Source organism: Lagopus leucura, unplaced genomic scaffold (genome assembly GCF_019238085.1).
Source record: "Lagopus leucura isolate 7727_CA_CO unplaced genomic scaffold, USGS_WTPT01 Super-Scaffold_100157, whole genome shotgun sequence".
Lineage (NCBI taxonomy): Eukaryota > Metazoa > Chordata > Aves > Galliformes > Phasianidae > Lagopus > Lagopus leucura.
In genome coordinates this window covers 18,632,083-18,658,774 of record NW_024962334.1, presented here as the reverse complement: position 1 = coordinate 18,658,774, position 26,692 = coordinate 18,632,083, and the positions used below count along the sequence as shown (strand labels likewise).

The 26,692-nt window shown below is 40.8% G+C and overlaps 2 protein-coding genes across 5 annotated transcripts in view; one reads left to right on the top strand and one right to left on the bottom strand.

Moving 5' to 3' along the window:
* TAX1BP1 (Tax1 binding protein 1) overlaps window positions 1–20,286 on the top strand; it is a 51,123-nt gene extending 30,837 nt beyond the window's left edge. For 3 of the 4 annotated variants that reach the window (XM_042888316.1, XM_042888315.1, XM_042888318.1), the window contains 10 exons: window positions 1,055–1,282; window positions 1,508–1,654; window positions 2,904–2,994; window positions 4,136–4,263; window positions 5,118–5,243; window positions 7,178–7,249; window positions 10,675–10,849; window positions 11,202–11,350; window positions 18,360–18,445; window positions 19,120–20,286. In XM_042888316.1, the coding sequence (XP_042744250.1) occupies window positions 1,055–1,282; window positions 1,508–1,654; window positions 2,904–2,994; window positions 4,136–4,263; window positions 5,118–5,243; window positions 7,178–7,249; window positions 10,675–10,849; window positions 11,202–11,350; window positions 18,360–18,445; window positions 19,120–19,321 (1,404 nt within the window). In that variant the 3' untranslated portion in view covers window positions 19,322–20,286. The remainder of the gene's footprint in view (window positions 1–1,054; window positions 1,283–1,507; window positions 1,655–2,903; window positions 2,995–4,135; window positions 4,264–5,117; window positions 5,244–7,177; window positions 7,250–10,674; window positions 10,850–11,201; window positions 11,351–18,359; window positions 18,446–19,119) is intronic. The other variant, XM_042888317.1, reaches the window with a different exon arrangement.
* Window positions 20,287–21,124: 838 nt separating this feature from the next.
* The window catches only part of JAZF1 (JAZF zinc finger 1), a 172,712-nt gene continuing 167,144 nt past the window's right edge, over window positions 21,125–26,692 (bottom strand). Inside the window, exon 5 of the mRNA XM_042889197.1 lies at window positions 21,125–23,448. Within this exon, the coding sequence (XP_042745131.1) occupies window positions 23,272–23,448 (177 nt within the window). The 3' untranslated portion in view covers window positions 21,125–23,271. The remainder of the gene's footprint in view (window positions 23,449–26,692) is intronic.

Genomic DNA, 26,692 nt, shown 5'->3' with positions numbered 1-26,692 from the left:
TAAAAATGTGTAGTGTGTGCACACACAGTACTGGAAGCCCCGAACATTTATGTGGTAGTTACTAAGACAGAGAAGCATTTATGACATTACTGGTGGGATCGTTAACATTTTTGCCTTACGCTATCAATTTGTAGACGTACAGCATGATGTGCTGTAAAAATACCTAAGGGTACTTCATAGCATCTCCTGGTCCATCCATCTTCATAAATGTTTACAGAATCTATATGCCACTGCACTTGCTGTGTAATTGTCTAGTGATTATTAAAAATTAACAGTGGACTGGAGATACTTGATTTTTATGTCTAGACTCGCCAATCTGAAATTACAGTCTCTTGAGGAATCCAGATCCTGCAAGTGAATTACAGTATTTACTTGTTATTTTATTTTTTTGTGATCTTGGGCTTTTCCTGAGGATTGAGAGATCAGCAGTGCAGCTTGGTCAGTGGCTCTTGGGCTGCCCTATACAGCTGCTGCAGTGCCAAATCTGAGATGCTGCATACTTCAGCTTGCTCTCTTTTACTTCTTGTTCTCAAGACCTTCTGAAAAACATATTGGGCAAGATCTTAGGAGATGAAATTGCATGCAGAACATCTCAAAGTTGTTTTATGTTGTCTTATGTAAACCACTTGTAGGCATTGTAGGGCCTTTACTGTTGTAATTCTACAGTCTTATTGCAGAACCAACTCAATTTTTTTGAAGTTGGATGGCTGTTCATGCCTGTTACTTCTATGCATAGGGGGAAAAAATTGCTATTGAATGTTGAATGTGCTTAAACTAATGCTGAAAATACAACAAAAATCCAATATAGGTAAATTGATAATGCCCAAATGTGTGGTTTGAGATGGTGATTGCTTGAAGACCTTTATATTATAATGAGGGGTATTTGCAGACCATTCCTTTGAATTTAGTGGTTTGTTTGTTTGTTTTTCTTGTTAGAACAGCCAACTACATTTGATTTTTATTTTTTTTTTTCATTTGGATGTTCCAAATTCCTTCCCAACTTCTATTTAAGCTTTGAAATAAAGGTGATTGATTCTCTTCCTCTCTTTCCCAGGAGGATGCAGCTATTTTAAAAGAGCAGCTTCGGAAAGCTGAAGATCAGATTCAGGCTAGCAAACAAGAAGCTGTCCTAATGTCAAAAGAGCTGAGTGATGCAGTAAATGTGCGAGATAAAACCATGGCAGATCTTCACAGTGCACGTCTGGAAAATGAGAAGTTGAAAAAGCAGCTTGCTGATGCTTTAGCTGAACTTAAAAAGCTCACAGCTTTGAAAAACGAACAGGTAAATTGTTAGTTCTTAGTGCTCAAGTTTTTGTGCATTCACAAAATCTGTCAGAGAAAGATTTGTTAATTCTGGGGAGTAAAAATGATAGTTTCTACAAAATAGGAACTTATTCTGTACTTCCATAGACTATTTGGCTTTCTTCAATTAGAAAATAAAGGTTTTTTGGGAACAGTACTGTTAGAACAGAAGGGAGAACAGTTTCTCTTTGAATTTTTTTTAAAGGAAACTTCAAACACAACAGAGCAGGAACTGCGCAGAGAAGTTGAGGATCTGAAGCTTCGTTTACAAATGGCTGCTGACCATTACAAGGAAAAATTCAAAGAATGTCAAAAACTTCAAAAACAAGTGAACAAGTTTACGGAACAGGCAGTAAGTGAATGGGGAAATTGCACTTTTCCTAACTTTTCAGCAACTATTTACTTTCTTTTTCAAAAGAAAAAACCAACAGTGCTTTAAAAATAATTAAAATTGTGTTAAACAACTGAGTTTTAGTTTACTATTTTCTATAAATCTGAACTGTTCTGTGCCTTTTTTTGGATGCACCTGTTATATGTGAGAAGTATTAGAGTCTGGGTGAATGTGTAAGCATAACTTTGTTCAAGGAAGAATTTTGGAAGTGAAACAGGGAAATGCATCATTAATAAGCACCACTTCAAGAAACAAAAGACAAACAAATAGAAACAGAAAGCCTAGTCCTAATGTCATGGAAATGGAGAACTTAAAGGAAGACTCAGAGTGGGGAGGGCATTTCCACAACCCAGTGTATGATTGTACCCCATTTCTATTTGATATTCTGATCACTCTTGAAGCTTTGTTCAATAAATAAATGGGGATTTTCCAATGATGATGTCAGTCTTTTGCCACCTGGTAAATAGACTTGTTAGTGAATTTCAAACAGGTTTGAGAGCAAGGCTGGTGATGGAGTAGCAGAGAGCATGGAAAATGGCAATGGCAAGAGCAGCAACATGGTTAAGTGAGAAGTATTGGTGATGGTTGGATGGATGATCTTAGAGGTCTTTTCCAACCTTGGTGATTCTATGAATAAATGTGATTTAGAAAAAATGGACAAATTATTTAGACTACCTGCAGAACAAATGGATAAACTGCCTGGCTTTGATCAACAAATGAAAATTTGTTTCTCATCCAGAAGGTCAATGGTGAATGAAGTCTCATATCAAAATGCTTGAGGCTTTTCTTTGGAAAATATTCCAGAGCTTGACTGTGTTGTAGATCTGATAGCAACCTTGTATTTCACTTCTTTAACTTATGGCAGCAGAAGTATAGTGCTCATTATCAATACTGACTTCATATTCTAATGGAATATTAGCTTTAAACTGATGGACTTAAGTGTAACTTTTTTCTCTAGAGAACAAGGTGTTTAATAATTTGCTTAAAAACTGTAGTTTCTAGGGAAAAGAAAGCTTGTAAAGTAAGGTTACAAACATTATCTGAGACTACTTTCAGTGTTAGTAGAATAATATTGGTTTGTGTATTTATTATTCTCTTGATTTCTACTCTTCCTCATCCAATTTTGGCGGAGGTGGCAGTGGAAGAAATGTTACTTTGTGCTTTGGATTTCATTTAATAAAATACCAAAACAAAATTTCTTTTCACAAAGAAAATCGCGGGGAATCAGCAGAAACTGACAGAAGCATCTAATGTTGTGACAGCTGCCATCGTTACAGACAAAAAGTTGCCTGCATCTCCAGGTATCAACAGCTTAGATTTTATCTGCTTGTATCCGCCTGAAAGCGGTGTCTTTGAAGTAGTCTGTAAACATATTTCTAGTGTAAACGAGGTAAAGTTGTTCTGTCATAGTTAAAGGAAGGAAAGCTGAATGTGAAATGTGAAAACTCATCTAAAAAGCTGTTTGTTTTCTCGCCAAGGAATGGGATTCAGAAGTAATTCATTGCTTTTTTCAAAGCTGTTAATATTAACTGGGACTGGAATCTGATCGTTTAGCTTGATAGTTCATACAGAACTGATTTTGCCAACAGAGTTGAGTTAGGAAATAAGAAAACCATCCCACTCAAATTCTTGAATTATGTACAATAGCCAGCAAATTTTGCAGTTGTGTTACAGTGACTGTCCAGTGGAATATTGTGCTATAAAATCAAATCCACAGTAAAATTCTGGTTATTTGATGACAATGTTAAGTCTATGGAATGTTCTCATTATTTATAGGCTGTAGTAGTTTTATTAGAAAATGTTTAACTAAGTTATAATTTTTATGGTCTGAGTTCTTAGAAAACCAATCTTACACATAATAATGTGTAAGTACACATAATAGCTTATAACTGAGCCTAGTTTGTTATTCAGCTTAAAGTGAAAAATGCTGAGTAATTTTGTGCTTGATGCCTTAAAATTGACACACCTTGCTCTCTGTGCTGACTGTAATTTGTAATTTCTGGTCAGTTTCATCCCATTTTCATTAAATACAAGTGTTTCCTAAGACAAGTAAGATTCCAGTAAGACCAGTTATGGTGCGTGATGGGATGAAGTAGATTGTTGAGACATTCCATGTTGTGGCAGAATAATAAAATAGCTAGTGCAGGATTGGAGTGAAAGCATTCTGATGTTTACTTTGTTGGGAGCTTGTGGGAGAGTTGCCTGGCTTTGATTTGTGTAGTAGGTATGTGTTTGTTTATGCTCCTCTTCAATAGGAGAGAGCGAGCTGAATACATGCTGATGTGACTGCTGTTTCACTGTCATGTGGCTAGTGATACATTTGTCTCCTTGGATGACGTGGAGCACTCTGTTCTTGATGCAGTGTCAGATCTGGCCTGTCATCTCTCTGATGCAGACTTCATTTGTAGAACAAAGAACCCAATGTTTGTGTTTTTTCTTCAGCGTTCACAGTTAGCCCCATTTCATCTGATGTAGTTTCGGAATTCATGGTTAAGGAGCAAGTGCGTGAAATGAATAAAGAAATTGCTGAGAAAACAGAGAAGTATAAGAAATGCAAGCAAATGTTGGCAGTAAGTAAATGACCGATTTTGGAAAGCTGAACAGAGCTCTAGGTGCTAAACCCTAAAACCACAGAGGCTACCCAGATGGCTTGCCTTGCTGCTTGTTTGTGTGATACTCCATGCTTAAGATAGAAGTGTTAATATGATAAAACACTTTCTTATTGAGTCAGCTCTCAATTACCTATTCATTTGCTTCTTGTTTGGAGATTAAAAAAATAACACTACAAAGTCAGAACAGTTAGATTTAAGGTTAGAATTAAAAACTTGGAATTTTAGTGTACTAATATGCTTTGTTTTCAAATGGCCATAGACTTTCACAAACTGTTGTGAACTCCGTGTACAATCCTAATTCTCTTACTTATCAAAGATAAGTACATCCAGGAGAGGATAACAGAACAATTGCCATGTAATTGTGCTCCCCGTCCTGTCAGTAGAGAGCCTTCGTTAGCATCCAATAGAAGCTATTACTTCTATGGTGGGGACTGAGAAAAGCTTTGCCTTTGACTTTCTGGATGAAACATACTTAGGGTGATTGTAAAAGTTGCAAGGGGAAATTGAAAGGAGACACTTGAAAGGTTGGTGATGTATTGTGGTATTGGGATTCTGTTTATGTGGAGAAACTTGTAACAGTGAAGCTAAGGAGAAGCAGCAATACATTGAAAACTCAAGAAAAAATGTATATTGAATGCCATTTTCATAATATCCAGTGCTCAGAGCCACTGCAATGTCACGCTTGATTCGCTGAAGACATTTGTAAATAGGTTAGTTCTAAAGGCATAGAGTTGCACAGTGCTATTGCTTAAAGAAAAAATAAATATGAAAACAGTTATAAATGTTTCATGCTATGTTATGAACTGTTTCAGGCTGAGAAGATGAAATGCAGCGTTTATGCTGATGAACTAGCTAAACTGGAGCTGAAATGGAAAGAACAAGTGAAAATCAATGAGGGTATAAAATTACAGCTAGCAGCAATGGAGGATCAGTATAAAGTAAGTTACCAATTTTTTTGCTTGTTTTGTTATGACAGTGAATGGTGTCCTGTTCTTAACTTACATGCTCATTTCTAACAGTTCAATAGTTCAGTCTTAATGGAAATAAACATGAAATATATTTTTTGCTGTAAAAAGAAAATCTGTCTTGCTCTGTAGGAGCAGCACGTTCTTTTGGTGTTTATTTTAAAGTAAGGCAAAACTGTTAAGTAGTACACTTAGCAAATGGCTATCAGTCTTTTAATATTGTGAATTTAAAAGAAACTGTAACTAACTTTAATCTAGTATTACAGCAAAAAGTGGTGGAGTTCTGATTTCCTGTTGCTCACGATAATATTAGCAGGAATATTGGTTGGTGTATTTGTCTAAAATCTTGCTATTGAATGCTGCATGACCATTGTAGTAACATGTAATGCATTTTACTTTGAGTTAACAAGGGAGATTGAAGAAGAACAATGTATTATTTTTAAAATCATCTCGACAGAATTACTTAAATGTAGGGGATTTCAGCTGTAATTGTAGTGTAGTGATGTAACTGACATGCACCAGAAAGTCAAGCATAATGAGCAGCTTTATCTTACCCACAGCCTTAATCTTGGAGGTTGTGCTTATTAGCACGTATGTTCCACTGGCTTCTTGGGTAAACAAGGGAAACATAAGAGCGACCCATTTGCCCCAGACCAGGTTTTAGGCTTCTGCTCAGTCTTATGGTAATTGTTAGTTCTGTTGATAGGGTAGGAATGCTCTGTGTGGCCCAATGAAGGAGGCTGGAAGTGAACTGTGGCTGTATTATTTCTGGTAGGAGCCCCATCTCATTAGGAATTGCAACACCTATTCATTACAGAATGCTAAATTAATCTACAGCTCATTTCAGCATTATGAAGGCTGTGCTATCCCTGTGTGATTTTAAACACTCTTTTAAAGCTCTAATTCGCTATATAAAATGCATGACTCTTCCCAAGCTATTCAATTTTGTTAATTAACAGCAATCACTTGCCACACGTAATTTAATGAAAAATGAGTTTAGTTATTTATTCTGTACTTAGCAGCAGGAGTAATGAATAATTGGTTCTGAATTTGAGAACATTTTGACTGCAATTGAAAAATATATTATTGTGAGTATGGGTGTAAGGATGGAAGAAAAAGCTTTTCATTGCAGACAGCAGATTTCTCTGTCTTTGAACTCAACCAAGGAAAAGAATTTCAGAACAGGAAAAAAAAAAAAAAAAAGATACTTAACTGTATGAAGCATTGAGGTTATATGCCAGATAAATTAGTGGAGAGATGCTCTGCAAGTAACCTGATCCAAATAGAAAGGCACTCTGTAGAGAAAGGCTGTTTAAATAATAATTTGGAAGGCTGTAGAAATTGAGAAGCACGTCTGCATTTCTCTACTCCCAGGTCACCCAACAGACATGCAGTAGGTGTTTGTGAAACAAATTCAGCCTCTCTGAGGTGCTGGGGGGGTTTTGGTTCTCTTGGTTGTTTTGTCGGACGTGCGGGATGGAGAGAAGTAAATGAAAGAAATAACCAAAGTTCTTCTGTGTGGATTCTTTAGAAATAGTGTGGTGAGGTTTGCATGTGTGCAGCTGTTTCTGGGCAGCCGTGTCCCTCTTCACCATAAGTGTCACTGGTGTTTCTCCTCTTGGTTACCTGGTATTTCATCTTTCCACAACTGTTTCCTGTAAATGACAGCAGAAGGCTGCCATCATCCTGCTGCTATCCAGTAGATAAACTTACGGAGAATGTTTGGTTTTGATTATTTGTAGCAGTGCTGTATGTTTCATGTGAATACTGTAGGCAAGATCTTTTCCATCTGAAAGATGAACTGAAGTCACTGCATGCCGTATTTGCACCATGTAGCATGCAGGATTAACCTGCATCTGTATGTTCACTAATTCAAGAACTGTAAATCAAAACTGATTTTCACACAGGTTCAACTGGCTGAAAAGGAGAGACGAATCAAGGAACTGGCATCACAGCTGGAGCTCTTCACCACTGAGAAGGTATCGTCACTACTGCTGTAACATCTTGTAAACTGGGAGCCACAGGGCTCTTTCAGGAAATGTAATTCACTGTTAATTGAGAATTTGTTTGCTGTCTAACGAATCATTTCCATATTTGGATGTCTTGCCAGAATTAAGTGGAATTTTGAACGGCAAGCTCTGATAACAATAGTGATTCTAAAAGGGAAAAAAGTAAGCTGATTCTTTCCCTCTAAAGGAAGGATCACTCAACAGAAATTGGAGGAATTTCATTTCCTTGCAAGAGCAACTCTGATATCAGGAGTTACTGGCTGTCAGGCAGCACAATTAGTAAACCTTATTCCCTTTGGAATTTTGGCATAAGATGTGAATAGAACATGCCTATCTTGACAGTTTATTTTTTCCACCACTGGTTAGGGTTATTTCTGCTTTTATCCAGTCATGTCCTATAACCAGAGATGTACACATTTCAGCAGTAAAATTGCTGCATTTTTCATGACGTGTGCACACAACCAAATCCGTTTGACATCTGCAGTTCTCTTGTTGACCACTTGTACTAATAAGAGCAGTTTGACATATGTGACAGCAGTGACTTTGGTAAAATACAGCTGAAAACATATCTTTATAAGGAAAGAATGATACATGAGCAGCACTGTGCTTTTTGAATGCGTGATAAAAAGTGAATGGCTGCTTTCAGGAGTTCAGTGTCTCCTCAAATTCAGTATCTTTACTGTTAAGCCAGGAACGTTGATGAAGTGCCAATGCTGGAAGTACCTTGCAGTGACAGATGAGCAGAACTGTTTTACTGAGAAGTAAATGATGTCTTCATTACATTCTGATAATACTGAGTGATACTCAGTGTATGAAAATTAGAATTCTCAGATAGATACTCAGTGTGGGAAAATTAGAATTGTTCAGATTGTGTTTTTTTTTTGCATAGGATGTGGTTTTAAGTATGGACAGATGCATATTAAAAGCAGGATTTTGCATTCTGATACATTATAATTAATTTCAGATTAAGATGTTTTCTAAAATTCCAGAATTCCAAGTAGTTGGCATTTAAACTCTTCCTTTTTAAACAGTGATGTAATTTTTAGTACTTTTTTCCTCATGTTTTCCTAATTCAAAAGAAAGTAAATTCTGAGTTCCAATTAATCTGTTTTAGCTGGAGGGAGTAATTTTAAACACCATGCATAAGGAGAGCAACTGTAATAATAATGTATGGAGCTTATAAAACCTTGGAACTTTGTCTACTGAATTTATAGATATTTACATTACGAAGAAGAGTCAGAGTGCCTTGCTAGACTGGAATCATGTTTTAAAAGGTTCAGCACAGAATAGTAAACAGCTTTTCAATTTATGCTCCATTATCAGTGTTTGTTTATAAATGCCACCAAACACAGCATGCTAGAAATGTTCATTTGCTGTCTCTTCAAACCTATAAAATTACTTGGTTCCTATTTTATTTACATACTTACAGACTTTGATTTTGATTCGGTCTCTGCCCTGGTTGTCCAACTTCTGGCTAAGGCTTTCTTACAGCACCTTTTTACAGTCACTTTGATCTCCATTCTGTTTTAATCTTATGTGATGCTAAAATTGAAGTTGTAATGCCACTCCTTCTCATTCTAAACTGCTTCCATATTGTACGAGAAATTGATTTTAAAAAGGAAAGTCTTGATTTCAGTGATAATTAATTGTTCCTGCTTTGTATTGAGTAAAGGTTAATTATTTAGATTTTATATGCTCACTAAAATTTTAAGATGCAATCCTAACCATTTAACCTTGGCCACTTCAATCATATACACAACGTAGTCAGTAAATCTAATATAAATCAGCACATCAAGGTTAGTTTTATATCATATCTACATGAGGAGATTTTTCTTGGAGGATGTTGCACAGAAAATGTGCTGTTGTGCATTGTAGTGTTTTCCAAAGTAACATAAAAGTAATGAGAAGTATTGTGCTTACAGTAAGCTCTCTCACAAAAGGTAGTTTTCTGGAAGCTGCCTTACTATTTGTGGACAGCGTTTTCCTCCTTCTTCCTCTCCTTCCTGTTTGGAAAAGGCTTTATATTGCTGCTGTTGGAGTCTGAGCCTTCTGGGTCTGAAATCTCAGACTGCTTACTTTTACTAATATATACTACATTATACTATATGTGTAATTTCCATCTTTCTTTTGTTTCAGTTTTTTCTAGTTGCAGAGTAATTACTGAAACCTGAAGTTGCATTTTTTTTATCCTTTGGTGTTTGGGCTAATGCTTGCTTGTCGTTGGGTTGCTCCTTCCAGTAACTGAGGCATTTCACTTCTTGTGTGGTTAAATATGTATCTGAAGTCTTAGGCTTAATTTCAGTTTGAAGTTTTTTGGGGAAGACATGCTTCTGTGTGAGAAGTTGGTGTTAACTTTGAAAGGAGAACCCAAAAACCAACGCTTCGACAAAAGTGGGGAAAAAAAATATCTGGGAAACATCTGTTCTAAAAATCCTTGGTTTTATTTTTCTGACATCTCAGAATATTTGCTTGGTTCTGATTTGTAAATGGTGTTTTCCCTCTGCTTATTCTTGACCTGCCAAACCCATTTTATTAAATGGAAGGAAGAGGAGATTTCCTTTGGAAGAATTACAGCCAATGGACTGGCCACACTTAAGTTACTTTAGCTACTGTCTTTTTACATATATATTGACTTGCAGTTTTAGTGGTATGTAATTCACATAAATCCTTTACTGGTTCATAATAACTGTTATCTGTGTGGCTCATATGTAACAACTCATGTATATGCAAGCAAGGGTAACTCTAAGAAAGCTCTGCTGCACAAAAATAGTTCCAAGTTCTCTGCTGCTTTCTTTCCATGTGTGTGCATGTGAAAGATACTGAGCAAAAACTTGTTCTGACATTCTTTCATTTCCAATTGAAAGTGACAGCCTTGAGCTCTACTAAGTGAATATGAAGTTACACTTCACGTAGGTGAGCATTTTGCTCTCAGTTATCAGAGAGGATCCAGTGCAACACATTTGGTAGTTCCTAACACCTGCCACTTAAGGGCTTGTAGGGAATTATATCCAGTAAATCCGTATCTCCTTCACTTATTAAAATGATGCATTCTTAACTTCCCTAATTGCACATATTTGTCCCTGTTACTTCAACTCATCCTTTGCTACTTAATGGCTTTTTCTTTGTTCTGAGGATGCAGATTCTTCATGAAATATTTGGCAGCACTGTGTATGCAATTCATATTAACAGACAGCAGATCAGAAACATTCTTTAAATTATCTGTGTTTTCTTTGCTCAAATGTTACATTTGACATTAGGTCAAGACGAAATGAGAGTCTGAAGATGAGCGGATGTGGGGTTTTTTGTTTCAAATTTGAAAAGTTCATTTAAAAAAAACCTCATCTTTTGCCTAAACCTCTGTGGAGTAATTATGTTTTAAACTTTGTGTTGTTTAGGAACTTGGCAAGACAGCAGGAAATCAAGCTGGGAGGATGATGGAAGGACAGATTTCACAGCCGACACTACATTTTCGCAACCCATACTCAGAGGAGAATGGACCAGTTCCTGCAGTGCCAAGTAGACTACCAGTGCTGCAGTATGGAAACCCTTATGCAATTCAGGAAAGAAGAGGTAAGTGACTGTATGTACACACATATAGATATATATATTTTTTTTCCGCGTATTTTCTCTCCCACCATTTCAAAAGCAATGCTGCATTTGTTTGGTGTAGCTTAAAAACAGCCTCAGTACTGATGCACAGTGCTTTTATTTGTTGACTTTGTTAATGAGAATCATTAAATGCCTTTGTTTTGTTAGAGAATCATTAAGTTAAGCAAAATTTTACAGCCATCTTTTGAAAAAGTTGATTTCTGTTTTTTCATACCTTATCTAAAGCAAAAACATTTGAAAGCCTTGATCTAGGGTGTAAGGTGGCACGCCTGTAAAAAATTGAATGAGGATCAATTAATTAATTTTTCTTCAGATGGAGCAGATGGTGCCTTTAATCCCGATGAGATCCAAAGACCGCCTGCTAGGACTTCCTTTTGGGAGCTGGAAGATGATGTAGTGTGTAGTCAGCCTTCACGCAATCTCAGTCGGCCTGATGGCTTAGAGGATCCTGAGGATAGCAATGTGAGTGATCTACATTATCTTTAATTTTCCTTCTTTGGTATCTGTTATGTGTCATTTTCCTTGCTGTGATTACTACTGAGCGTTGGAGTTGCACATAGGTTTTCAGTATCGGATTTCAGTATGGGATTGATTTGTTTTTATTTGCTTCCTTGTTTGTAGGCAGGAAGTAGGGTTTTATTTGTTCTGATCCAACTTAAAGTATTCTGATACCAGTAGTTTCAGTTAAATACTGAAAGAAAATGTCTGTAGTATCAGATATCTCATCCCTGCGTATAAACCTATTCTTTTATTAATCTGCATTTGTTCCATTTTGATTTTTTAGCTGTTAAGCATATATTTGGAAGAGCTAATTGATGACTAAAGCTGATTAAACAGACGGTGACAGATTCTCACTGATGTCTTTTTCATGGCTTTGTATGTTTGAGGTGGAAACTGGTTAGCTTTGCTTTCTAGATCAGTTAACTTTTACACCATACCTCTATAAAACATAGTTATAGTAAATTGGCTTCTGTAATAAGCTGGACCAGATGGCTTCATTTGAACAGGAGCAGACTTATTACCCTTTCCAGTTCTAAGTATTCTTGCACCTTCAAAAATATTAAACAAGAAATACTCTTCTGCAAAGTATTTTGCTCTTTGCAAGTACAGTGGTATCATGACCTGTTTCTCATTTAGTCTACTTTGCCACATTTAATTGCTATTAACCTTTGCGGAAACCGATCAGTGTTCAGACAGGCATGATTTTAGCCCTGGTGCTCAGCACCTATAATGGAGAAAAATGTATTTCTGCCTCCTACCTTTTGCCCCCGGTGTCCATTACTGTGAATAATTAGAAAAACTGTCAGAACTCCTGCAGCCTGCTTGAGATCTCGAATGTGAGCTTAATACAGTTGCCCACCTTTTCTCCACATCCTGCGTATTTAATCTGATCGTTCTTGACGTAGATACTACATGTGACAAGCTCTTCTCTCCTTTAGTCACCTGCTTCAGTTTAATTAGCAGGGTGTTCTTTCTGATCTATGTGCTTTGCCCTCTTGCAAACCCAAGAGAAACAGTGCTATAGTCTTGTGCTCATTTGCTGACACAGCTTAGATTTTCGTAATGAGATGGAATATAGCAGGCTTAAATAAAGTTCAGCTCGCAAAAAGGTGTCTCAAAATCAAGTAATTTACATCTTTATTTTTGACTTCCAAATGAGAATCAATTACTTGCTGCAAACCCCCCTAAGTTAGGCTATAGGTGTAGAGTGTACAATTTGATATGGAAATAAGGAGTCTCAAAAATCTTTTATAGAGTTTTAATGTGGAACTTAGATATCAATAACCAGGGAAAGCGTCCATTCATGTGGGTAATTCATTATGAAAGAGAGCTTGTTGTTTCTGCAGAGGAAACAGCAAATACAAGATAATAAATGTGAAGTTTAGTTTGTTTACTTTTTGTGCAGTTTGTTTTGAACGCATGTAATTCTGTGCATTCTAAACGAGATACAGAACTTCTTGTTGGAAGATGCTTTCTTTTGGAAAGGAACCACTGGTGGTTGCTGCTGCATTGGAAGCGTTACCATTGTGTAGGCTTGTCGTCTTCCCCTGTGTGCTCCTAAGCTGCACATTATATTAGGTTAAGAAATTGAGGGTATTGTACTCACTTTCACTACTTCATAGTTTGTTTTTGTAGTATCTGATGTATGATGGTGGAAATGTCTAAAATATTTGTGTAAGATGAGAGATCTTCTAGACCCTGGGCCAATACATACCTAGAAGAGTAAAGTAGAGGCTGTCAGCACGCAGCTGTAAATGGACTTATCAAATGTGACTAAAATTGTTTCCTTCTGTTTGTAAAACAAGGTGGGAGAAGTGTGTGCTTGTGTAAGTAAAGCTTTGCCAGTTCGTCATCCAGAATGAAGAACCAAAATGGGACCTCATTTCCTTTCATGTAACCCACCTCGCCTAAGGAATAGCTCAGCAAGCTGTGAGGCAGTCTGTCACCTGTGGTAGTTGCTGCTTACATTTCTGTGCAGTTGAGTAGCATTGTAAACGTGAATCTGGGTAGCAGAGGAGAAAGGCTGAATGTTTCTTCACAGTTTCTTGTGATAAGGGATTAGATAGTCACAGTGAGCTATAGGTCACGTCTCGGCAACTGTACTGCCTCGGGCCATTGCAGCAGTGATTTCTGAGAAGGATAAACTGGCCTGTTAGTCATCCTAGAAAAGCACATATGCTGATTTTGTGTAGAGCAGTTGGCTTGCCCCAAGAACCTGCCATCACCAAATTTCCATTTTGCTTATGCTCTGTGGTTGAACAAATTGTAATTACTTGGAGGAGGTACGTACAGGAGAGGTCCATAATTTAAAACAAAAGGTGTTTCTCTGAAACTCACACTTCAGTATGAGATGTAGACTTGATTACAGTTGGCAGTAAGCCCAGAATTTCTGTCCCAAGACTTAAAGAAGGTTGTTACTCACAGCAAACCTGTAGGGTGTGGGGCCTACGTTTGGCAGCCTGGTCAAGCTGTTTGTTGGGCTGAATTCACAACGCTCTGTCTTTGAGCCCAAAAACCCCACTGTGCTTTCATCAGCCTGACCATAGCTGCCATTTACTGTCGCTGCCTGATAATAGACATGAAAAGATGAGTTGGTGTCCATGCAGATGTCTGCATACCTCCTGGAGACCAGGCTGCTTGCGGAGATGTAGAGGGTTTGATGTATGGTGCTTGTGCAGAGCTGAGTCACTGGAAGAAAATCGTGTGTGCCCTTCTTTGGTGGACAGAGCAGGGGAACCAGCAGTGTGGCTGTTCTTTGATTGCTTGAAGCTTGAGATGGTCTTTGCTTTGCTTTCTGTCCTGTGCTAATGTTCCCTGGAGCTTGGAGATGGAAACTGCACAGCTCTGTGGGTTTTGTACTGCACCACAGGGCTGACTGCTGGCTTCTGCTGGGCACTCTGGGGCTTTTGATTGCAGTCATTAAAGCAGTAGGTGTTACACGAGACAAAAACGGTCAGAGTTGGTAAGACTAGGTGAGTCGTGCTCGTGTTGGGCTGTTACGCCTACTTGCCCTTCTTCCTCCTTCAGTGGCAAACAAACTCCCTTGTTACCAAGCTTTATTGTGTGTAATTGTGTGGGTAAGCGTTGCGTGGTAATGCTGTATTTATCTTCATGATTCATACAGCCTGTTGAACTCACTGTGGCAGTTTTAAGAGTAAAAGTTACGATCCAGTGATAATAGTGAAGTTATGTTGTTAAAGGCAGCTCTTCACAATTTGTTAACCTTGGTATCCAAATTTCTGGATTTGGAAGGCCTGGTATTTTTTTTTAAGCTGCATAACCGCAGGGCCAGCTCCTTGGTGCATCACATCAGCCTCCTGAGTAAGGATGGAGGCTACGTATCAGCCATGTCACATCACTGCCAGCTCTGCACAGGTCTTGGGGCTCCTGATGTCCCTGGTCGCCTCTGAGGCGAAGCAGGCTGCTGCTGGGCCCAGGCTTAAGGCAGAGTCATGTCTCTCTTGGAGTATGAAGGATGGGCTTCTGCCCAAGTAAACTGGGGTGACTGAACTTAGGGCTCTGGGGGGGGTAAGCTGATGCCTGTTTTTAAACTACAGCGCTGACATAGCTGTCGTGGCCTGGCCTCCCACTGTGCGTAGGTAGCTCTGCTTGTAAAGCAACTTCAGGTAGCTTCCTCAGCAAGGCGTTAGGGCTTTCACGGGGTGGTTTGTTACTGTGGGAAAGTGGATGATTTTGAAAGTGCTTTTCAACCTGGCATAATTTATATGAATAAGGGCAGCATCACTGCTATGCTTGCATAGCATAGCAGAGGAGACAGACTCTGTATCTTAGCAGATACCTCACCTGCCATGTCCAGTACTGTCACTTTGCATGGTGCGCAGGTCAGGAGCTATGGTAAGGAACACATAGGATGATTTTTATCATAAATTGGTAGGGCCTTGGGACATGCCCCACAAAATCAATCTGACATGAAAAAAGCCTTTTCTAAACTATTATTAATGTAAGCTTGCTGGTTCTGAAGCAGTCTGTTCTTGCTGACACAGCTAACATACATGGGTGGAGGGCAGTGGCAATCACAGTCATAGAATATCCGGAGTTGGAAGGGGCCTGTGAGGATTATTAAACCTAAATCACAGAATCATAGAATGGCCTGGGTTGCAAAGGACTGCAGTGGTCATGTAGTTTCAACCCCCCTGCTGTGTTCAGACCCAACTTACGCCAACCACCAGACCAGGCTGCCCAGAGCCACATCCAGCCTGGCCTTGAAAGTCTCCAGGGATGTGGCATCCACAGCCTCCTTGGGCAGCCTGTTCCAGTGCGTCATCAACGTGTGGCTCTACACAGGACTGCCCAAAAATCAGACTGCATGACTGAGAGCCCAAATGCTCCTTGAACTCTGGCAAGTTCAGTGCTGTGCCTGCTGCCCTGGGGAGCCTGCTGCTGTGCTCAGCTACCTTCTGGTGAAACCTTTTCCTGATACCCAACCTGCCCCGCCTCTGATGCAGCCCCATGCTGTTCTCTTGGTTCCTGTTGTGGTCACCAGAGACAGACTGCTTTCACTGGAGCGCTGTATGGTACAAACATATTTCATTTGCTACTCAATATGTTTTTGTCCTTGACTAATGCATGAAGGCAGAGAGGCTTTATTTTGCAGCAGAGGAAGCAAAAGTTTTTGTGGTAGTCTAATATATTTTGTGGTAGTCTAATGTAGGTATGGAAAATGAATAAGTTCAGGGATGATCAGTTCTGCATTTTGTTACGGTTGAGCATCCGGGTCAGGGATTTCTTTGAGATCCAAAGACCTTCTCCAAAAGTTGTGCTTTGTTGTATGCCTCAGTAATTTTGAATGGAAATGTGTATCATCCTATCGGTCACATGGTTTTGGTTAATGCCCTCAATGCCCAGTAGCATTCAGCACTGGTAAACCCTGATTCCTGAGATGAATAACCCTTCATAAAGCTGCCCATACTGCTGTCAGCGGGTCACTGTCTTAAACAGCGCGCACCTCAGAGGCTGGAGGCTGAAGAGCCCTTTCTGCACAGCAGGTCCTTGTCCAGCCAAGTGCTGATAAGTGCTAACAAACTCTGCCTTCTGCTTGGGGAGCAGCTGAGTGAGCAGCAGCCAGAGATGATAAAGCCTTTTCTAGAGGACTTAAGTGTTAATTAGACCTGCCTGTGTAATGAAACTTTCTTTCTTGAAAGATGCAGATTCATCTTCTCAGATAAGTCCTGGTTGGTGTGCAGGCTGCTGTTCAGCAACCTGTCCTGTTTTTGGCACCGTGTTAGCTGTAGTGTTTGTGTACTGGAGTGCTTGAAATACTTTTCCTCCTGTAACACATACATCCTACCTCTTCCGTGACAAAAGGAACAAATAATATTTTAAAACGCATGTGCCTTTTTTTACTGCAGGTGCAAAGCAAGTGAGTTAGACAGGAAAATTTGTTTGTTGCTAGCATCTGTCACAGCAAGCCCCACTAGCTGCCTAATGGCTGAAGCCGAACAGCTGTTGTCAGGAGAAAAATACTGAGGGAACCTTCCTGTCCTGCCCCACTTCCAGTATTTCTTCCTAAGGACAAAGGATATTGGCCTGGAAGGAAGTGAAATATGCTGGACTGTACCCCTGTTATCTGCATAAAACATACTGCATGGATATGGCCCCACTTCTGAAGGCCTAAACTAAATAATTGGCAATTCTCGCATCTTTGAAATGAACAAGGCGATGATTTAGGAGCTGGAGTTGCAAAGCTCTTGCTGTATTCACCTGTTTTCCCACCTCAACATGGGTGGGTGCTGTGCTGTGTTACCTCATTGCAGAACAGAACCACAGTGCTGTGACGGGGAGCCTCAGAAGCAGTCCCTGTAGGGATTCCTCATCTTTCTGCTCAGCGTTTCCAGGGAGAAACACCTTTCTGTTCCTGTGAGCAGTGAGGGGCAGCTGCAGTTTCTCTGGAGGCCGCCGGCCTTCCCAGCTTGATAGAAGCCTGAGTCCATCACAGAATGGTCCTCAGCAGTAGCAGCCGTGTGTGCTGCCAGAGCTGCGCAGGGGACACGCCTGGCTGCTGGGGGCTGTGCAGAGCACTCGGAGCTGGCTGTCGGGAGGAGGCATGGGCATCTGCATCAGTGGCCTCTGCCCTTCTGGAATTTTAAATTGGTGGATTTTAAGAGCCTGCCTCGACGTTCTGTTGTGTGGAATTGATTTTTGAGCTGTAGCTCCCTCGTTGAAGTGCTATGACAGTCAGAAGCATGGTGCATCATTTGGGTGAGCACATGTTTTCTGTGCTGCCTTACCCCACAGAGAGGACTGTATCAGTGTCAGGTTTGAGTAGCACAGCTTGTTGCTATACATATGTGGTCAGATGGTGTCTGTTCAGCTTTTTCTGTTCAGTAACCTCTTTTGTACACTGCATAAAACCTGTGCTGCTGAGATCAGAATCATAGAATTGCTCAGATTGGAAAAGACCTTCAAGATCATCAATTCCAATCACAACCTAACCAAACTACCCTAACTAACAGCCCTCTGCTCACTCATGTCCCTGAGCACCACATCCAGATGGTTTTTAAACACATCCAGGGATGGTGACTCAACCACCTCCCTGGGGAGCCTATTCCAGTGCTTGACAACCCTTTCTGTAAGAAAGTTTTTCCTGATATTTCCTAAATTTACCCTGGCACAACTTGAGGCCATTTCCCCTCGTTCTGTCACCAGTGAGAAGAGACCAACCCCGCTCTCAACTGTAATCACCTTTCAGGTATTGGAAGAGAGCAATAAGGTCTCCCCTCAGCCTCCTCTTCCCCAGACTGAACAGCCCCAGTTCCTTCAGTCTCTCCTTGCAGAGCATATTCTCCAAGCCCTTCACAAGCCTTATTGCCTTTCTTAGGACCTGTTCCACCACCTCAGTGTCCTTTCTGTATTGAGCTTCAGTCACATTCTTTCTGGATAGCAAAGAGATGCATTTAGAAAAGTAACTCTCTTTGTTGGGTATTTAAAATGCCACTGTTTTTTTTACCAGGATGATGACAACACTGTACCTTCTGCTCCTGATCCTCCGAGCCTCCTTCTGCATGAACGTGGGACGGGTTTTTGCTTTGATTCCAGGTAAACATTTATTTTTTTATTGGTTTTCAATGGGATGGATAGGTTTCTGTAAAGCTAGAATCCTTTCCTTGGTTTGGGGGAGCGGGGATGGAAAGGGGAGGAGAAACGTCTTTAAGCATTTTCAGTTGGTGTTTGGTTTGCAGTTAACTATGAAGAGAACTCCCTGGGTGGACTGTTTGTGTTATACCTGATTTTGATTGAACGTCAAATGTCATTTGGTAAATGAACGAATAACTTTTGGGTTTTCTTTCCCCTCTCTTTCCAAACCAATTGTGAACCTAAGTTTAGAGCTTTTATAAAGTGCTATGTTTGCTAAGAACAAGCATTTATGAGCAGAGAGAGTGGTTTCCCATGAAACCGCCTGGCCATTAAGGCAGCCAGTGGGTTTGTGTTCAGTGGTAGCTGGAATCATGTCAGAATGATGTAACTTCTAAGATGCCGAGTTGGTTCTTTTGGAATTCCTGTGTAAAGCTACATGGCTGCATCAAACACCTTCAGTCAGATGCTTTAATTAAGCGTGCAGTACCGCCCAGGTGCTGTCTGTCACACACAGCTTGGTAGCAAAGCTGGTGACATCGGTGGCAGCAGATCCTACTTCTGACTCCTGCTTTGCAATAACAGATTAAATGACTGTTTCCTGCTTTTTGTTTCTCCCTCTCCGCCTCCTGACGAAGCTTTGACGTGCACAAGAAATGCCCTCTTTGCGATGTGATGTTTCCACCCAACTACGATCAGAGCAAGTTTGAGGAGCACGTGGAGAGCCACTGGAAGGTGTGCCCCATGTGCAGTGAGCAGTTCCCGCCTGACTACAGCCAGCAGGGCTTCGAGAGGCACGTCCAGACGCACTTTGATCAGAATGTTTTAAACTTCGATTAAATACTTCTGTTTTGCAGTGTAGCTTAAAGGTAAACTACTTTGAGTAGTCTACCGACGGAAAACAAATAGCACATCTTTCCTCCAACAGTGCAAATCTCTGAGTAAAGCTAGCGTACTCTAATGGGAGCCGTGACAAGTCTGGCTGTGAGCTGCTATTTGGGTTATCTTCTCTCTACCTAACGTGATACTAAAACAAACAAACAAAAAACCCCTTGTTGTGTATGTAGTTATTTATTCCCCTACTTAGTGGCAGTTGTGAAGGATGTGGGAATGACAGCCTCAGAAAAGAGCCCACCTTCATGCTGTTCTTCAGCTGTGTAGAAAACCACCAGAGCACCTATGGCTCTCTTCTCTGTGATATCTGAGGTGTGATTAAAATGTAATACACAGATGCTTTTCCTAGTGGAGTCATGCACTCTCTTTCAGTATCAGCTAAATCAGAAATTGAAATAACAAAGCCGACAAAAGTAGAGTTTTCTAGAACCTTTCTGCAGTGTAGCTGTATGTACTGTGAGATTACATGCCGGCAACGGAAGCAAGGGTGAGTACTTCAGTTTTACACGTGGAATGTCTGCCTTAAAGCATAACATACTTCATGTAACGTTATTCCTTAAGGCAGTATTTTTGAGTTGAAAGACAAGGCTGTGCTTAAATGCCTGGAAATGAATTGTTTAAGTCATTAACCATTATGTTGCAACTGCATTCAGTAGAAAACATTATATTTTCACAACAGTGAATTGTGTTTGTTTTGGCTTTTAAAACCTTTTAACTTTATGTATTTCTTTCTAGTAAATATAAATGTGTGTATAGCTAAACATTTTATATTTACTTAACTGTATTAAGTAAAATTGCTACTCACTTGTTGTACAGTAGTCTTATTACATTAAAAGTAAAGCTACTCATGGACTCTGTGGTCCTGTTTTCCTGCTGCTTGTTTTGAAATAAAGCAGAGTTCGGGTATTGCATCATTCTGGCATGCGATGTTGATTCTGTTCTGTATGACAACGGAACTGCTGCTCAGAGAGAGGAATTAGAGGTTCAGAGTAACTCCTGTGCTGTGCAGTTACCTTCCATGAGCTTGCAGTACTCAGGGCAGGGTTCAGTAGAGGCTGCATTGCTCCTCTGCATTCCCTTTTGTCTTTATCTTTAAACTCGGGGATTCCTGTTGGCCTAAAGCAGAGCACAGACAGACTGAAAGAATGATCTGTAATGTTTTAAGTAACTCAGCAGTGCACGGAAACAGAACAGATTACAGAAGCCAAAACATTATAGTCATCATATCTGTAAAGATGGCTGAAGTCTCAGATGCTGGTATACCCCCCCCCTAGGAAGGACAGCCTCCCAACCGCATTGAGCCAAAGCACAACCCAGCCCTCTCGGTTTGGCTACTTACAGGCTGTAGTGAGGGTGCACCACAGAGGCCAAATCTCTCTACTGAAACCTAGCAATGGAGATTGCAACAGTTCCTCCTTCCGTTTCTGACAGCCCTTGTAAGAAAGGTTTTCATGTCCCAGCACAAAGAGGGCACCTTGGAGCATCCAGACTGACCTGGTGGGCTGAGCCCTGCTGTCAAGTTGGAAGGAAACAACCTGTGCAATTCAGCATCCTTTGACAAGCTGAATCAAAACACTCAGTTCTTCGTCCTGGCTGCAGCACTCCGTGTTTGTGTGGTGTGTGTGTGCTCTGAAGTTGCTGCAGGTGTTAAAGGAATGCAGCCTGACCATACCAAAGTAAAACCCACAGCTAAGACTGTATGCAGCCCCAGAGCTGAACTCTGTGTCAGTGATGAGCCAGGAGCGGTCGTTTTAGGTCAGAGGCAGTTTATTTTAAACGTGATTTGATTTACATTTATAAGCAGCTTTCTTGACAGGAATTTGTTAAGTTGCCTTCAGTTCTCAAACAAACCTCTGTCACTTTCAAACTTAAAGACTTTGTCCCCAACAAAACATATGAAAATATAATTTAAAGCACACTTTTTCACAGACACAGTACAATACATTCACTATACACAGTATAACAAAATAGTCCCATCTTTACCTGTTTAATAATACTGTCACAATGAATAGGTAAATAGAAACTGGAATTTCATTTTTATAGTTGAAAGGAATTTACATGCAACAATGACGTTTTACGACTGTTTAGCTGTTGGATTTACTTACCCAGCCTGTAGGTTCTTGCACTAGGAGCAGAGCCAGGACAGAGTTGTTGGCCACATCTGTTGCCAGAACTGCAGAAGGTAGGAAACGGCCACCTGGGGCCTTTGGTGCACCAGTAATTCTCATGTCTGGATCATCCTTAGAGCCCAGCTGACAGCACTGTGCAGTACAACTGCTGTCTCATAGGGTTGGAAAAAGAGGCATTTCATTTAAACAGGGATGTCCTACATGTATTGGAGCAGGATGAGGCCCAGCCTTTCAGAGGGAGTTTTACTCAGCTGAAGAACAGGCAACTGTTACCCTCCAAACATTTTCCTTTAAAGCTTTGGAACGAAATAAAGGGAAGGCTTATTCCTCACACGTGAGCTTTCTTTTGCACTTAGGACAGGAAATAAGCGAAGGCGATCGCTGTACTGAAAATTCTGCATTCCTCACCGTGTCAGAAATGTTTCGAGGTGTGGGTGCCCACTTGATGCAACTGGCCAGCTGCATTCCAGGAATAGCACTTGTGAGAGAAGAATGCTCAAGGCAGGATGGTAAGCAACAAATGTTCAGGTATGGCCCAGACACGGAGCTCTCTCATGTTGACTTCTAAGTCAATCTCTGACCACCTGCTGCAAGAAGCACTTAATCTTCAATAAGGCTCATATGTCACATTTTAGCAAAATTAATTGTAAAGCTAAACAGACACTTCCAAAGGGAACGCGGCGACTTACGATAAGAAGCAAAACATGTACAAAGAAAATCTGAAAATACAGTGAAGGTGAGGGAGAGACGTTAGAAGCTCCCTTAGCACAAAGAACGGACCTCCTTAAACCATGCGCAGAATTCTTAGTTTTTATTTGCAACCACAGGCAGACGCCAGTGCAGTAGTTGCAAGAATTGGCAACACATAAAACATTAAATCTGTTGGCAATAGAGAACTACAAAGTGCTTTAGAACTTCATCTGAGATGAAGATAATTCTTTCTCACACACACATAAATTTGCACTTAAGTATTTCCAAGCGTCTTTCTAAGAGATACTTCAGGGGTAACTACCGAGCTGGACTGGGATGTTGGTCCTCCGAAGTCTGATGGGCACGAACGTAATATGACATCTCGTACAAAAAAAGCAGATTTCTAATACTAATGTGATTGTTTACTAGTTCAAATGGCAAAATTTTCAGCATTTCAAGAGGGGGAAAAAAAAAAGATTTGCAAGAGAATATAAAATACAGCAAGCACACCTTTTTATGTATGTTATTTAAGTATGAAAATATTTTTAGCATATTATGTTAAACATTCTTTCTTATTTATATTTTCGTTACCTAAAAGACTCGCTACTCCACTGGTAACTCCATATGTAAGGCATGTTAGCTATGGTTTGACAACGGTGGTCTCGTTTTGGTTTTGCACACACACTGACAGATGCATCGAGAATCTTCGTCACGTTACAATCTTGAAATGATGTCAGTGCCAAGCTTTCCTCCTCTTACTCCTATTCAACGCTGCCATACAACTGAATACGCCACACCCCCTCATTCTTTTGTTTTGGAGAAAAAAAAATGTTCTGAAGAATCTATAGCTTTTATAGCACCTTATCTCGAAGTAATGAAAATGGGTACGATGATTACATGTGCAAATGTACAAAATCATTAACTCTACAAAGATACATCATTCCAAAATTACAGAAAATTTTAAAGCATGCATTTAATCGTTTAAAGGGTTGCTGAATGCTTCCCCTGAAAAAGGTGGCTGTTCTCAAAATCAGCAACTGCTGGTGAGGATTTCTTGGCACATTTGTGACCAGCATGTTATTGCTGCATCTTCCTGATAATCTCAGCAGACACGGGGGGGTGGAAATTGATTGTGTGGTGCCGCAGGCCCTGAGCTGTCTTGTAACTCTTTCCGCAGCGACATTTGAAGGGTTTGCGTACGCGGATTTGTGTTCTGTGGCCGTTCTTGGCGTGGTACTTGATGCCATTCACATTCTGCAGGGGAGAAAGCAAAGCGTTAAGGGCCTGCTGCTCTGACAGCACCTGACCTGTTAGAACACAGCACCCGCTCAACGCTACAGCACACGGAGCGCTGGGAGCTCTCTCCAGGTGTTGGGCATATGTTGCGCTTCCGAGCCGGATGGGATAAGGAGGAGAGAATCTGTGCAGCTCTCATGTATCTGACCTGGCCAATCCTGCTACCTCCCCGTGCGCTGCAGTGTATGAAGATCTCGTTAATTGGCTGTACTTAGAAGTTCTTTGCTTTCTGACATTCTTCTTGCACACCACTGAAATGTTTGACTCTGAGGGTCATTAACAAGATACAAGTTGGCAGAAAGACTCCAGTCATGCTTCTCCAGAAAGTGGGAGCTTCACCCATGGGATTCATGTTCCACTCCGTGTCATTGTTTCTGGAGATGGCTGTGGGCACCAGACATCACACATCAACTTGTGACTGCTTGTGCACTGCCTCCAAAGAATTAACTGCAGGCAACAGAGAGGGAGTTGCACAGGGCACTGGAAGGTAGTTCAGAGAACAGGCTGCCCAGAGAGGCTGTGGATGCCCCGTCCCTGGAGGTGTTCAAAGCCAGGTTGGATGGGGCTCTGGGCAGCCTGGTCTAATATTAGATATGGAGGTTGGTGGCCCTGCATGCAGCAAGGGGTTGGAGCTTGATGATCCTTGAGGTCCCTTCCAACCCTGGCCATTCCGTGATTCTATGATTCCCACCAGCTACTGTGTGGGAATATCTTACACTCACAACTGAAGAATTTCTCCATTGCACTTTGCAGAGAAAGAACAGGACACAGCGTTCACATTACTCTGGCAAAAATGGAACAAGCCGCTGTGGCCTAACTAGCACAGATTCTGTGTTCCCTGAGGTACCTGAGGTCTTGCAGCAGTTTTCAGACTGCTTTGCAGATGGTTACGCTTTTCAGCACCTAAAGGGCTCGAGGACAAGGGACGTCACTGTCCAGCAGGACAACTGCCACAGGACATCCATCAACACCTGAGCACAGAACAGACCCATGCCTCTGAAAAGGAGGAAATCTGAGGGTGACAGTCAAACTGTTGCTATTGCAATTTAAAAACAAAGTAAGCCTCAAACCCTGTATTTACCTTGGAAATTACAGATGCCCGTTCAGACTCTGAATTTTTTTAACCAAGCTCTTTAAGATACTTCTAACCATTGTTACAGGCCCCACAAATCTGCAGTCACAAACATCCTTGCTATTCTGTGCCAGCAATACTCTTCTCCCGTTGCAGGCTTTTTAACAATCCACTCAGCATCAAGCACAGAACATGCCACAGGCTTTGATGAAAGGAGAAAGTAATTTAAGTAATTTCAGGCGGAAAAATGAAAGGAAATGCTAGAACAGAAACCTGTGTGGAATTAATTGGGCTATGGAAGGTTTGAAAACAGTAAAACATGCAGGGTATGAGGAGCTAGTATAACATGAAACCCAATCTGAACTTCTGTCTTAAAGAAAACTGTTGTTAGAACTCTTCAGTGCTTTTTCCACCGCTGCAACGTAAACACTTTGTTGTATGTCTGAGTTGAGTTTGTTGAGGTATGGTAAAAAACGCTGCCAAACTCATACATCACTTTTATTGCTCTGGTTACTTAGGTTGCTCATTATTTACTCTCACAAATGATTGAGGAAGAAGATGGCAGTGTAGAAGGGCACTCCAAAACCTTACACAGGAGGAAACAATTATTAACCTGGGACCAGATCAGGAGGAGATACGGAAGTTCAGCCTGGCACTGCTTGGCCTGCAGAGACACAAGGACACCTGATGGGCAGGGCCCCTCGCATGGTTCTACTCATGAACCTACCCCATTCCAGAAGCTGAGAGCTCACTGCCTAGCCAGTAGGGGAAAGAGACATCTCTTCGTTCAGCCATGGGCATCAAAATGGCTTTTTAAAATATCTTCTGGCTGTTCCTTTAGAAAAGCACCAACCAGCCTAGCGCATCTGCTTCCCAACATCCTCTAAGGGAGGGCTGGGAAATGAAGAACATCCCCATGTCTCCTTCCTTCTCTCCCTGTAACATAGTTGCTTTTGCTTCTCACACCAAAATCATGCTTCTCCCAGCTGAGGTTTTCTTTCTGGGTGCAGTTCCTCTTTGCTCAAGGAAGTTCTGACTTCTTCATTCTTTTAATGTCCATCCTCTTCTTTCCTTCTCTCACTTCAAAATTCTTGAGGGGTGCAGGTCAATTTTTCTGGGAGCAAACTCCCAAACAAAATGTCTGATAGCATCTGCACCACAGAAACTCCACAGCATGAACAAAAACCATCCATCAAGAAAGAGAAGGCTGCACAGAGAAACATCCTAAATCAGCACCAATTCCTCTGGGCCAGGAAACACTTCAGCACATCCCACATCTCATCATCCACAGCTGCCTATGAACCCATCCCTTGCCTCGCTTCCCTCTTTGGAAGCATACCCTCCTACAAATGTGTGTTCCTGCCTGTGCTCCAGCGCCAGTAAAGGCCCTCATCACGTCCATCTGACTGAGACAATCATCTTGAGCAACCGTAACTATCAACACACCAGCAGCAGAGAAAAACCCTTGCAAAGGCAAACTGTGCACGTAGATGAGTCTTGGTTTATACGCCCTTTCAAACACTACCATAAATGAGGTGTACTTAGCAAAGTACATCTTCCATCCCAGTCAATTTCTGAGCTGGCAATATACCTGCAGTGATAAACTGTTACTGTTTTCCATGTAGGAAGCACAAGTAACTTCAAACTTAACTCACTGACTGCAAAGAGAACCCAAATTGGTGCTTTCTGGGCAGCCAGAAATTTTTCAAAGGCCAAGAACAGCTTAAGTCAGTTTGTTTTTCTAGTGTATTTGTAGGTAAAAGATGGGAACTCGGGCACACTTAGATGAGGACTGCCTCAGTGCTGACATCTCAGTGTTTCATGACTGCACTGACAGAGATGCAGATAAGGTACATTTTGTGTGTACATACAACAATCTGTTGTTCTTGTGTTACTGTATTTGCACAAGCTGGAAAAATGGCGACAGATACTCTAGGGTTTTGTCTATAATAGTATACATACATTATTTGTGGGATTTTTTTCTCCCCTGCTATTACGTATCAAACTCCATTCTGTATTCAGAAGTTGCCTTAATCAGTTTATATCGCATACACATTTTCCTTCTCTTGAATACTCATCATTTCTGCCTAGGTCAGTAATGGTAATTAGAGAAAAAGAAAGCAAGTTCCA